This window comes from Musa acuminata, chromosome BXJ1-10 (genome assembly GCF_036884655.1).
Source record: "Musa acuminata AAA Group cultivar baxijiao chromosome BXJ1-10, Cavendish_Baxijiao_AAA, whole genome shotgun sequence".
NCBI classification, from domain to species: domain Eukaryota; kingdom Viridiplantae; phylum Streptophyta; class Magnoliopsida; order Zingiberales; family Musaceae; genus Musa; species Musa acuminata.
In genome coordinates this window covers 30,550,449-30,564,357 of record NC_088336.1, presented here as the reverse complement: position 1 = coordinate 30,564,357, position 13,909 = coordinate 30,550,449, and the positions used below count along the sequence as shown (strand labels likewise).

Here is a 13,909-nt window from a genome sequence, read left to right as displayed (position 1 = left end):
TGCAGAAAGAGAAGGCGCCCAAATCTCGCGGTCGCTCCCTCCGTCACGAGAAACCCTCCTCGATCTCTCCTCCTCCTCCTCCTCCTCCTCCACCACCTATTGACCGCTCCTCCTCCCCTCTCTCATCCAGCCGGTTCCTGCTCTCGACCGATCCGAACCACACGCGCGGTCGAGTTCATCCATCGTCATTACGATTTTTTTCTCCGCGGCGCGTTTGGATCTCGCAACAGGTTTCTTTTAGGGTTTGAATTCGTCGTGCTGGTAGCGGTGTTCGGTGGGAGGATGGAGAGGAGGAAGTACCCTATCCGCGTTGAAGATTACCAGCTGTTCGAGGCCGTGGGGCAGGGGGTCAGCGCGCAGGTCTATCGAGCGCTTTGCGTTCCTTTCGATGAGATCGTCGCGGCCAAGATTCTCGATTTCGAGAGGAATAACAGCGATCTGGTATGCGGTGTGGTGGTCGATTTCAGCTGAATTTCGCTTTTTTTTTCCGTCCTTTTTTGGTATGATTTTATATAAGGAATATATTGAAGTTTGGTATGTGATTCAAATTTCTGTAGATTTTTGTTACGGTATGTGAACAGCTATCATGGTATATATCTAGTGACTAATTCAATTCTTTTCTTGTATATATGTCTATGTTTACATAAAAGGAGTCACTGCTTCAAATATATTAATAAGAGAACAACTTATATGTGGTCAAAGTTCAAATCTTATTAAATTCTATACGACCTGTAATGTATATAACGTTTCTGATAGTTATGCAATTTGTTCGATTCTGGGTTGAACTTGTGCCTTGTAACGAGAGAGAGATTTTAGGATTCATCTCAGCGAGAGAGATATTAGAGGGAACTAACGAGTGGCTTAAAAAAGATGATGGAAGTTAGAGAGAACCTGTCGAGTTTTTCTGAAAAAGAGATGGAAAATGTCTATGCGATGGAATTGTTTAATTTTGTTGATGATCTTCATATGTAATCACTTTAATATGTAAGCTGAAGTGATCAGAACATGCATGAGCCATGGCAGGTGAACATTATGTGCTAAAAAATGTGGACATCATGCTGTTTTCTTCTTACAAAATGATCTTTTCCCTCTCATATTTTCCTTATAAGACATTTTGCCTTTATATGCATATTCAGATGAGACATACAAAATGCTTGTAAATGTGATTTGAGCTTGATTTATTTATTTCCTTCTTAAGCTTAAGCATGACATGTAACATTCACAAATGTCGAAAATGAAACCGAAGTAATAGGACATAGATCTGGGTGTACAATGACGTGGTTGGTTTAACAATAAGATTTCTCATTGTGGACATACTAAATGATGCATAAGCAGTAGTTATATGTTGTCTTTTTAGGACAAACTAACACAGAGGACAGTTGTAATATAAAAAAGTAAAGGAAACAATTGTTGGAAGGAAATTTTGAGTTTCACCCTAACAAATGCTTAGAAGGAACTTTTTGAGTTTCAGCTAAAGAAGTGCCTAGTGAGACATTTTTATCATTAATTCTTTAGGTTATTATTTTTGTTATGTCCTTTAATGGTTCTGTTTTCTTTAATGGCATCCCTGACAGATGTTTTCTTTTTTCTATTTTCAATTTACGATCTTCTGTCCTTTCTGTTCCATGTGGGGGTTGTGTCTACATCTTTGCTGCTTCTATACTTTTTTCCCATGTGGTGTGCACCTGCCTGTATATCATGTTGTTAAGGAAAAGGACGCAGGCATTTGGTATGGAGTTTTAGTTCTTGTTGTTTGTTGTTGACCCATGAGATGATATCAACCATACCCTATATGCTACATCACCAGCATGCTCTGAGACTGATGTCTTAATAAACTCTTGTAGGACCATCACTCTATGCTTATTCATATCACACTATACAAACCTTTGAGGTTTGCAAATTGGTCTCTTTTTTTCCCAGGCAGACAAATTACTGTAACAAGGCAATTGAAGTAAATGGAACTGCAGTCGATTTTAAAGTATTGCTGTAGTCAACTTTAAGAACTGCTCTTTCGTTGTACTTGTTTGACTGAAAGTTATTCTATCAGCTGCTATCATAATTGAAAATGTGACTCAAATATACTCCAAGTATCATATATTCGCTTTGCTAAACTATTGTTGTCTTGATGTAGTTTAGGTAATAATTAATAATGCTCCTGAGTTGAGTAATTTGAAAAATTAAGCATATGGTAGAATTGTCATGTGCTGTCTTAGAATGTTTTTCTTGTCTTATTTTCTATCTAATTTATTTGTTTATTTTTTTGTTAGAATAACATCACCAGGGAGGCACAGACTATGATCTTGATAGACCATCCCAATGTTCTCCGGGCACATTGTTCTTTCGTAAATGATCACAACTTGTGGGTTGTTATGCCTTTCATGGCTGGTGGCTCTTGTCTTCATATAATGAAGTCTGTCTATCCCAATGGATTTGAGGAAGTTGTAATTGCAACCATATTACGTGAAGTACTGAAAGGCTTGGAATATCTTCATCGTCATGGGCATATACACCGTGATGTGAAGGTAAATTGGTACTTATCTTAAAGAATAGTTTGAATACATTATGGACATGTTAGTCAAAGACTATTCACCTAAGTTGTAGCAACAGCTAGCTACCCAAGTGATATATCAAGTGAAGGCAAAGTTGCTTCTTTGTAATCAAGGGCAGCCTAATGCGTATGCCTTGCTTTCAACAATTGATAGATCACAATGCTTAGTTGTAAAGTCTGTATATTGACTATTTAATAGATTTCTTCATTTGACATGTAATTTGTCCTCTTAAATTTGTGCGGTGGATCGACATAATTTACCTTTCTAGCTTGTCGAAAATGAGTCATGAGAAAGCGAGGCATGATAAAAATAACATTATGTTGATAAGGTTGCATAGAGCTAGAAGTAACACAAGCTACTCATTTTAAGATTAGTTATGTGTCAATACCAGAAGCTATACTATCAGAATCATTAGTAAACATGCAATCCTTGATAGATTTTCCAAACTAGGTTCGTTTTAAGACTTTGAGTTGTGCTTTTATGCAATTGTATAAATATAACAAAGTAGCATCACTGATGTATCCTAAAAGTTGTTGCACACCTTAAGAACGTTGTCTGAATCTCATTGTGGATTTTTTTTTCATTTGAACATAACATTTTTCTAACCTTGTCTTAGTCTGAAATTGTTAATGTGCACTGCTTATTACTTTAATTGACATTGTTCTATAGGCTGGAAACATTTTGGTTGATTCACGAGGTGGTGTTAAACTAGGAGATTTTGGGGTTTCTGCTTGCCTCTTTGATTCAGGTGACCGACAGCGCACAAGGAATACATTCGTGGGAACACCTTGCTGGTGGATATGCTATCTTTTACTTATTTTTTTGATAGTCTGTTTGTTATTTTTACTATTTTTTCATTCAATTATGGCTAAGGGATTTTCAATTGACATTATATTTCTTTTTTGTTAAATAGGATGGCTCCTGAGGTGATGGAGCAGCTACATGGTTATGATTTCAAGTTGGTCTACCAATATTTCTTTATTTTTTTCTTTTTTTTGCATGGATGGTTCTCACTAGAAATGCTTTTTATGAATTATTAATGCATGATTAAGATTTCTAGTTGGCCACCTGACTTCTATATATTTTTATTTAGTTTTTTGTGTGGTGTGTTCTCACTGCAAATGCTTTCTACAACTTATTGGCAGAGCTGACATATGGTCATTTGGAATTACTGCTTTGGAGCTAGCTCATGGTCATGCTCCATTCTCAAAATACCCTCCGTTGAAGGTATACATTGCCATAGATTTGGCTTTCTACTTCAGTCATCCTAAACTTTGGGAAATTTTTGTTCACAAGGTTCCCACACTTCCATCTTTTTGATCTGTCCATGGTCTCCTTTTTCTTCCCTCCTATTTTGTTTTTTTTTTTTAATTTCTGACAAAACAAAGAGGAGGTCTGGAGCTTGGATGGTAACAATATTAGTATCATGTGAATTTTGGTAGCAGCGAAGTTTAAGAGCATGACAAAAAAGATTCATAGAGACTCTAAAGAAAAGAGAGAGCTGGTAGTAGTATAATAAAGAATAAAAGACAATCACTATCAGTGATCATGCTTTTGAAAATGAGGGAACTTTATAAAATATATAGCATCTGGAAAAGAGAGAAAAACTATAGGTGTGTCAAAATACAAGGCTTATGAAAGTTTTCTACTAAGGTGCTGAAGATGGGAAGAATTATTTTTTGGATTACTAAAGCAAATAAAGAAAGACTAGAGATTTATGTAATTTTGGTGTATAAAGGATAAAAACTAAAGGATACTTTCTAATAATATGAAAACTAAGGAAAGATGGAGATTATTTAATGACCATTCTATATATAACTAATTTATAAAGGTAGGAAATAATGATATACTTAGAAATAAATGATTTGTTCAACTCCATTAGAGGTCCAAATGAGTGAGAATTGTCTAAGATGAGATGATATTTACATAGAACAAAGTGTTGTGGTTACACAAGACAAATCAATTAGTCTTAGTGGTGCAAGGAGATAGAGAGACCTAAGAAGATTTTTACAAGAAACAATCGGAATAGACTTGAATGAACTTGCTTTAACTTGAGATATTGCCTTCTATAGAGCTCTAGTAATAGGAATAGATTCATATAGCTGATCCCATATTGCTCAGATGTCATTGTTTGTTGTTGTCATTGAGTTTATGAAAGAAAGGGATTTTGGTTGCAAAATGATGCCTAGCACAGATGAGTGAAAAGTTTTTCATGTCGGTGCAACTGATATGGATTAATCAAGAATCTCCAAGTGCAAGTTTTTCTGTGCAAAAATAATATATTCTGTCCATAGTTCCAATTGGATAATTATTAATAACTGATCACTTCTCAGGTTTTGCTCATGACTTTGCAAAATGCTCCTCCAAGCCTTGACTATGACAGAGACAAGAAATTCTCTAGGGTATTACGACTGCTGTATATGCAAGCTATGTTCTTTTTATATGAACAAATATCTAACTTTTCTTACAAATTGTACTTTCTATTAGGCTTTCAAACATATGATTGCTACATGCTTGGTAAAAGATCCTTCAAAAAGGCCTTCTGCACAAAAGCTATTAAAGCAACCTTTCTTCAAGCAAGCTAGGTCCCAGGATTACATTGTGCGGAAGATCTTAGAGGGTTTGCCTACTCTTGGTGATCGCCATCAAGCTTTGAAGGTAGCTGTGTTTTACTAGTTCTGTTGTTGTAGCTTGCCAATATTTTTTTAGTTTAGGTATATTGTATGATGACATTGTGGTTATTTATAGGAAAAGGAAGAAGACTTGCTTGCACAAAAGAAAATGCCTTACGGCAAAAAAGAGGAGATATCACAGGTTGGAGTTTCATATCCTTAACAAAGTTAACTGATAATTCTTTATATAGATCATTGAAGCCCAAAAAATAAAAGTGTATAAATATATATATAATAAATATGATGAATTGCTTTAAAGAATTAAGCTTCGTTAATTTCCAAATGTGCATGTTTGCCTTTTCTGAACCAAATGTCCAGTCAGTTCTTTGCTTTAAATGCCGAGGCAAAAAATGGTGTTGGTGAAACTAAGTTATACCATTAAGAAAAAATTGTATTCTAGGAAAAGTTAAAGGGTTTGTTGACAAAAGAAATATTGATGCTATCTAATAGGCCATAAATTTTTTTATTAATAGATGTGAATGCTAACCTTGTGATGTTCTACTATTCATGATGTCATATCTATTATTTATTTAACAGTAGTTCTGTTTGATGTCTAAAATGTTGTTGCCTTCTTTTCCCTTTGCATAGAATGAGTACAAAAGAGGAATCAGTGGTTGGAATTTTGATACTGAGGATTTGAAGGCTCAGGCTTCCTTGGTAAGCATTTAAACTTATATCCTTAAATATGATTACTTTGACGGATTATTGTATTAAATTCCATGCTTCATTGTCAGATTCCAGATAACGAGGACAACAAAGATTCAAATGGATTCCAAAACTCTTTGTTTGAGATTGATGCATTGCAAGAAAGAGTGCCAGAAGTCATGACCGTTTCTTCTAGTCTTTCATTGAAGGAGGATGATGAATTTGTAAGTACAAATCCTTCATAGTTGGTTGTGTTATATTGTTCAGACATCAGCTGCTTTCTGACAAGATATGACACTACCAGGAAAATGCACCACCGCATACTAAATCAAATCTCTCATCACCTGATAAAACTGCAACTTATCAGAGGTAATGTGTAAGAAGGTTTGCCCAATTTTCTTCATGTTTTTGTAGATGGCAACTTGATTATCATGAACTTTATTCCAGTATGTAATCTTATCTTTACTTTCTTCCATATGTATTTTGAGGTAGCATCAAGATCTCTTTTATCTTTTTTTCATATAAGCCACTGTTAGGGTGTAGATTCGTTTTGACACTACAGAACTCCTGCTTGTAAAATACCTTTTGACAATGACAAATTTAGTGTCTTTCTTTCAGAACCAAGTCTGATGGCTCTGATAATGATCTTAAATTTGCTGGGACAAGTGAACAGAATGCTCAGAATGGCTCACATTTCCACCACAGTGAGATGGGAAATGGTTTTAGTGGAAACTGTGGATCAGATATCGATGAAAATCATTTAGAAAATGCACTACATGGTTGTCACGATCGAAAGCCTTCTACAAGTTCATGCTCGTCAGAAGTTCTTCCCTTGGCAAAAGCAGAAAGGTTTGTTACATCTTACATTTTAATGTAAATTACCCAATTAATCTATTATTTAGATGCCGTCATACATTACTTTGTTAACATCAACGCACATTTCATTGAACTAGTTAATCTTTATGCTTGTTCTTGTTTTATTATGTAAAAGTTCTTCCTTGATCTGTATAATCATCAAATAGATATTGATATTTGTTATTCATCTTACACTATTTGTATCGAATGGAGAACTGAAATTGCAAACATATGATTGTAATTTTGGTTATGTGAATTTCTCAAATCAAGATATCATTTTTCTGCATGTGCACACCCGGTGGATGATGTTTGCAGGGGATACGGCTTGAGTTGGTTGCAATTATAGCATAGGCAGTAGCTTTTCCATAAAGACCATGTTCTTTACACGTTTTAATAAAAAATGCAACAAGTTTTGCATCAGAATTTGAGGTCCTTTGAGTAGAAGACCAGAAAGTATTTTGTCTCATCTAAAAAGCCAAAGAAATCATATATGCAGGCTATAAATTTCTCAAAATTTTTTAATGAACTAGAAGAAAGGTACAAAGGATAAGGAGACCTTTATTAATACTCTATACTAGTCAGTCCATCTGCCAATAGGTCTAACTAGAATGGCCTTTGTATTTCTACTTGCAGGAGAGTTTTCTTCTCATTAAACATTTCACTTCTGCATTGAGACACATTCAGAGTACTTTTGTGAGCACCAGCACATAAATCACATTATATATGTAATAATCTGTTTGTCTCTTTTCTTGTGTTTAGACTTTGATCTGACTATACATGTCAAATATCAGTTTCAAGCCCCAAAATCAGCTGCAAAGCATAGGAAACTGCAATGGAGGGTTAACACCGCTAGTAATTGACACAACAAAATCATCAGGCATGCGTAGTAATCATAGTGTTCATCTTTATTACATTCTTTTTTTCTTGCAGAATATTTTGCCTAAATAGTCTTGTTAATCCTATGATGAGTATATAGTTTGTTAAGTTGAGTCTTTTCTGCCACAGCATCATTTATCGATGATCTTGATGATAAATCGAAGCCTCCGCTTGTGCAGCAAAAGGGTCGTTTTAAAGTGACATCTGAGAATGTTGATTTGGATAGAGTGAGCTATCTACCAGTATTTTAAATCTATTTATCATCATTTACATGAGGAAACATACATATGTAATATGTATTTATTTGTGCTCTAATGTGTTGGCCACTTTTTCTTCAGGCTCCTACTCCTACTCCTCTTGGCATTCAAAAAAGTTACAGTATGCAGGTCAGTTCGGAGCCAGTGTGTGCAAGAAACAATTACATAAATAATTAATAAATAACTATTATTCCAAGTTGTTCCATGGAGTTTTGTAAAAAAAATTAGGTTCTTGTTGTAAGATCCCATTTAGTATGTTGTACTATTTAGCTAGAATGTTTTTCAGAAAATATAGGATATCAAAGGTGAATAATGTTATAAAAATTCAAATCCTTAAAGTATTATATAATTGTGCAATATATAACTGTTTGCAACTAAAATGTCCATAGTGTCATACGATTCAAAGTCTTCACCCTCACATCAGGCTGCACTTTATCCTACCCATATTTTGTGTTTTCCCATTGTCTTTGTAGTAATTTAATCCAAAAAATAATGCCAAAGGGATAATTTGATGTTAGCATAACATGATGTGCAACACACAATATGCTTAAATTGGTTACCTCACACCAAAACCTTGATGTTTCTCATTGCCTCTATATAATTAATTCACTATAAAGTGTCTTATATGCAATTTCTGATGCTATAATGCACCAAAACCTTGATGTTTCTCATTGCCTATATATAATTAATTCACTATAAAGTGTATTATATGCAATTTCTGATGCTATAACGCACCTTACATCGGATAGGAAGGAATAAGCATGTGTGCATTTAGCCTAGTTCTTAAAAATAATGAAGGATATTTGCTTGCAGTTATCACTAGTTAAACATGTTATGGTACATTTTCATTGATATTAGCACTGTTCACAAACTGTTTTGTGTCGTTCAATCATTGCATGTAGTAGTAAATAGTGTTAAGGCTAACAAAAAGGATGTTGATACTTTTCATTGATATTATTTGTAGTGTCGTAATTATTTGTGTCAAAATTGTGACTATCATGCTAGGCAGTAACTATTCAATTGACCAGTTCCGGTCAGTAACTATATGAGGATCACACAATTTCTCACTAGTCATGAGATGCTTTGTTTTATCAAACAGCTAATAGAAGTTGAGTTATGTAGATGTTTTCTCAACTTCCTTCACCATCCGTACAATTACCAGCTGATGCTACATCAAATCTTGGTTGTTCTATGCTGCCACAGCTGCATTATATCTTGCAGGCAAACATTGTTCAAAGGGTATGGTCACATAAATTATCTTTGTCAGTTCTGTTCTTGTAGCTTATATATTATGCCTTACATTTCATAGGATAATATCCTTAGTTTGATGAGACAAGTGACCACTGGTGACTCATCACCATTTTTTGGTGCTTCATCCAATCGTTTGGCTGAAGGAGTATCCTTATGTGGGCATTCTATGATAAGTGAGAAGTCGTTGGTATGTACTCGATGACTAATATAGTTAGGCTGATTTGTTTCTTTGAAGCAATAGCTGCACTACTTGTTCTTTTGGGAACATAACATTGTTCTTATTTGTCTTCCCCTGCACCGGTGAATCTACGCCTTTGCAGCTAGAAGCAGCTCATGATAGGGAGAAGGAGCTGATGCAGGAGATAGCTGAGTTGCAGTGGCGGTAATCATTTTATGCATGAATTGAGAAGGTGTCTCAAGGCTTGGCTTGCTAAGTTGATTTACTTGTCACTGCAGGCTAGCGTGCATGCAGGATGAGCTACAAAAACATAAATCAAGGAACTCTCAGGTCAGTCTCAATGCTCTTTCCAAAGCTTAATACTATCATTGATAAGCTCCTGTATCAACGAAGTGTTAATAAACTCGTGTCTAACAATGAAGTTTTCATTCAGGTTTGATGACAGGTAATCGCTACCGGACTGACTTGCTGATCCACAATACTGTCTCCGCAAAACCAAATTGCGAAGAAGGTTTGAGATGCAGGGTTGCATGGCCTTGCCGGACTAGATCTTGATAATTGTAGGTTGTTCCTTTTTTCTTTTCTGATTTTTTTCAGAAAGGAAAAAAAAGAAATCATGGTGGAAAGCTTCTGCTGGTCACAATAAAAAAAGACACCAAAGCCTATCTTTTCATTTGCAAGGTGCTATTGCTCATCCTGGTCTATTGTGTTCCTGAACATCATTTAAAACAATCATACAGGTTACGTTACAAGGTTGAGAGGAAAACTAATGCTACAGAAGCGTATATGCTTTTACTGATGGGAGGTGAAAACCAGCTTCTCTCGCTCTCTCTCTTTCTCTCTCTCTTTTCACTGGTTTTGGTTTTACAGTGAGGGTGGGACGGGTGTTCCAAAAGTAGTGGTGAGCTGGAACGTGGAGAGGTCAAGAGAAGCATTCACTTAAAGCTCACTTGTAAATCATAATTATAAGTTTTTATTTAATTTTATAATGACTAAGATGTTTTAATTTGAAAAAAAAATAAAAAAAATATTTAAATTATTTTTTGTTTATTATTTTTATGTCGACCCAACATATATTATATTTTTCGTTGATGCAGTCAACAAATATAGGATAAATATAAGATCTTTACTTTCAAAATACAAGGATCTCAATATAGTTTTTTTAAATATAAGATCTATAATACTAATAGGATCCAAGTATAGAAGGTATGTAATTAGGCCATTGAAAGTGTCGTATGTTTGATAATGATGTTTCGTTCGACTTGGAACTCAGAAGGCATATGACTCGTATAAGAGTAGTCTTTCATGAACTTTTTATTTTTTTTGTAATTGATGATGATTGCGGAACATATATTATAAATAGCGATCTTTCCATTTGCCTAAAAATTGCATAGGATTCTCCATGCTCATTTTAGACCTCATGAGTATAAGTAATTATGTAAGAGTACACACGAGAAACCTATAAGGAAGGGAGCGAGGGATCCCCCTCACATTCTATTTAAAACTCTCATATCATAAAAGCCCGACCTTGGTGGGCATGAGTTCTTCTTGTTTCCATTTTGATAGGGAAAATAATGAAGTAAGCATTATACTACCTACTCACCCATTCGGGGATTGCCACATAGCAATGACATAGGCGGAAGAACTCATGCCCCTCCCTTGTGGTCGCCAGTTGGAGCACGATCCATTGGCTCCTGCCCACCAAGGTCTCCGAGAATGCTGCACGAGCTAGTCGTAGGATGTATTAATCCTTAGCAACAAGGCTCATCACTACTTTCCCCTTTTTTGGGTCACTTGTTGCGAGCAACCTATAACACCATATAAACCCTGATTTTGGGGAGGCTTGCATGCCTGATAATAGAGGGAATTAATACTAATTATAGGTGCCCTACAAGCCAATCACGTGAGTGATGATACGTGATATACGTTGCATAATCTTTTTGATTATTATTATTATTATGATATTTTATAACTTTATATTAATGATGAATATATCGTGATATCCTTGGATCTATGCAATAGGAATTGGATCATGATGAGATCATGATAATGAAATTAATTAGTCTATAAACACATATCCTAAATATTCCTGGTCATAGGTTACTCGAGAGGGACATCGAAATAACCGGATAGACCAATGTGCTATATACTCATGCATATGATGAAGGTAGTTAGTCTCATTGCTACTTATGTATAGACACTAGGGATATAATATATGTGCTCATTGGAGAATGAGTTTATTGAATGATCCGCTTATAGGATTCTAGTTGATTAATAATACCTCATCGTCAAATAACAATTCTGTAGTCCCAGTTATCTATTTGGTCTTTAGACTTGAGATATCAAGGATATCTTGTCTGAGTACTTTGTTCTTTGATATCAGACTTATAGGTTTGTAAGTTTAATATCTAGTACAGACAGTCATTAGGAATGATAGTCAACCTTACGAAGGTAATTGAGTATCAATAGAGGAATATCCACTCTCGGTATCATAAGAGGAATATCTCGTATGTGACTCTTTAGACCCAATATCGAGCTGGTCATGAGCCATACCAATTAGAACTCCTTCTGGCCATGAGTCATACCTAGTATGTTCATCGACTATGAACGTACTATGTCAGTACGCAGTAGTCCCGAGACAGTACAATGGAATCCAATCCATTGGACCTGTCTGTCATCAGTTACCATATATCTATAATCCCTCATTCATCTAATATCCTAAAGACTATATATTGGACATGGTGCTGTTAGACCCATATGGTTTCTACTCGAGTCTCGTTCTAATCATATTCTTCTAGAGAACTCTTTATCTCTCAATCCGAATGACCCTATCTAAGGATTTGTTTGAGCAAGAATATATGTGATATTTCTCTCATAACATATAGAGTGGATGATCCTCTATTGATACTCAGTAACTCTGATAAGGTTGGCTACCACTCCCGATGACCAATTATGCTAGATCTGAAACTTCCAAGCCTATAAGTCTAGTATCAAAGAGTGACGTATTCATACATGACATCTTTGGTGTCTCAAGTCTAAAGATCAAATATAGCATTAGGATGATTGAATCACTGTTTGACAATGAGGTATCATCAACTATTTAACATTTTGTGAGTGGATCAATCATTGAACTCATTCTCCAATGCGCACCTGCGCGGTATCCGTAGTGTCCCCACACGAGCAATTATGTGACCAATCATCTTCATCATATGGATGAGTATACAATACATCAGTCTATCCAGTTATCTCGATGTCTCTCTTGAATGCCCTATGATCGAGATTATTTAAGGTGTATGTTTAAAAGTAAATCAATCTCATTATTGTGATCTCATTATGATCCGATTCTCATTGCACAGATCTATGGACATCACGATATATGCAATATGTAATATAAAGTAAGAAAAAAATATCAAATAAATAATAAGTAAAAAGAGTACGTGTTATGTCACATGTGTCATTCCTCACGTGATTGGCTTGCAGGGCACCTATGACTAGCAAACAGTAAGAGGGACTGATCCCTCTTGGTTGCTATGATGTGGTGGTGCACGAACATGAGAAAAGAATGTGCTGTGTGAGGAGGTGCATCGTTAGTACATCTGCTGTGTGGATCATTGCTAGAGAAGAGTTTATGAGAGCTCTTTCATTCACAGACCGAGATTTATAGATTAGGGGATATACGATTCCCCTTATGCGAGAACTTCTCAACCACTATATGCAATTACATGATTTTTATTGTTTTTAAGTTTTATACTCTCGATCTTTACACGATAATTCAATAAGTTTATTTTGAAAAATCATTTTCTATTTTTATTTTTCGCTACATATGTAATGCTCTTTATGGTTTACCAATAATTAATCCCATGTGGTGTGATCTAGTTCTCCTTTTTCCTCTTTCTAGATGCCTAGCGTAGGGAATCATCCCTTGCTCATCCTAGATAGGCTCCAACCCTGATAAATGATACCCCCGCAGTTGTCCTTCCTTGATGTCACCCACGAAGAGATGTGCTCACTAGTTATAGACATAAATGATCCCCTGAAGGATTTAAGGGGTACCTTGACCAATCGTCGGCCTTCACTCTATCAACAACTCAAGTATAAAAAAAGGCTCCCAAAGTAAAAAAAAAAAGACTCATCTTTTATCATTTTCCATGTCACCTTGAGATTTTCCTTATCTGTTGTTCCTATTAATTTATTTCTTTCGATCTCTCTTACACTTAATTATTTCTCCCATTTTCAGAGTTCTGAATCTTAAATCTTGTTCTTGTCCTGCTCTCAATTCTGTATCCGTCTTCTTTTGGTCTTTCCATTTTACGTGTCTTCTTCTTCTCGTGTATGAGTTCCTGGTTTTGTTCTCTTCTTCTTTTCTTTACTTGTTGTTAACCTGTTTGTGTTCTTTTTGTTGCAAGAAAGCGTGAAGATTTAATGAAGGCTGACGGTGGGAAGAAGAAATCTAGCAGTAGTAGTTCATTACAGTAGGAAGCTCCCCTCGATCGGCTACAGCATCGAAGACGTCCGACCACACGGAGGATCGGCTACCGCAGTGGTAGTTATAGCGTAAAATATATCTATAACCCTCCATAACTCCATTATTCTGCATTTTTTCCATGGCCGTAAAAAATCATATTC

At 35.5% G+C, this 13,909-nt stretch overlaps 1 protein-coding gene across 4 annotated transcripts; it reads left to right on the top strand.

The window, feature by feature from the left end:
• LOC135596135 (serine/threonine-protein kinase BLUS1-like) lies at positions 1-9,956 on the top strand. Of its 4 annotated transcripts, none has more exons than XM_065087960.1 (20): positions 1-441; positions 2,268-2,522; positions 3,219-3,343; positions 3,463-3,507; positions 3,695-3,776; positions 4,883-4,951; positions 5,037-5,207; positions 5,298-5,363; positions 5,810-5,878; positions 5,956-6,090; positions 6,171-6,235; positions 6,485-6,715; positions 7,513-7,598; positions 7,727-7,824; positions 7,936-7,983; positions 8,954-9,093; positions 9,178-9,292; positions 9,426-9,487; positions 9,562-9,613; positions 9,717-9,956. In XM_065087960.1, the coding sequence occupies exons 1-20, from the start codon at positions 283-285 to the stop codon at positions 9,720-9,722; spliced, it is 2,079 nt and encodes a 692-aa protein (XP_064944032.1). In that variant the 5' UTR covers positions 1-282; the 3' UTR covers positions 9,723-9,956. The 4 variants fall into 4 exon arrangements, 2 of the variants coding, with proteins under 2 accessions (XP_064944032.1, XP_064944031.1); XM_065087959.1 differs by having other exon boundaries at positions 89-441; positions 8,977-9,093; positions 9,164-9,292; XR_010480816.1 differs by lacking the exons at positions 9,562-9,613; positions 9,717-9,956 and having other exon boundaries at positions 132-441; positions 8,977-9,093.
• The last annotated feature ends 3,953 nt before the right edge of the window (positions 9,957-13,909 follow it).

Excerpts from the sequence above, each read along its gene's own strand:
- LOC135596135 (XM_065087960.1), top strand. The coding sequence starts at position 283 with ATGGAGAGGAGGAAGTACCCTATCCGCGTTGAAGATTACCAGCTGTTC. Across the intron at positions 4,952-5,036 it reads GAGACAAGAAATTCTCTAGG|GCTTTCAAACATATGATTGC; the intron begins GTATTACGACTG and ends ACTTTCTATTAG. Across the intron at positions 9,094-9,177 it reads AGGCAAACATTGTTCAAAGG|TTTGATGAGACAAGTGACCA; the intron begins GTATGGTCACAT and ends TAATATCCTTAG.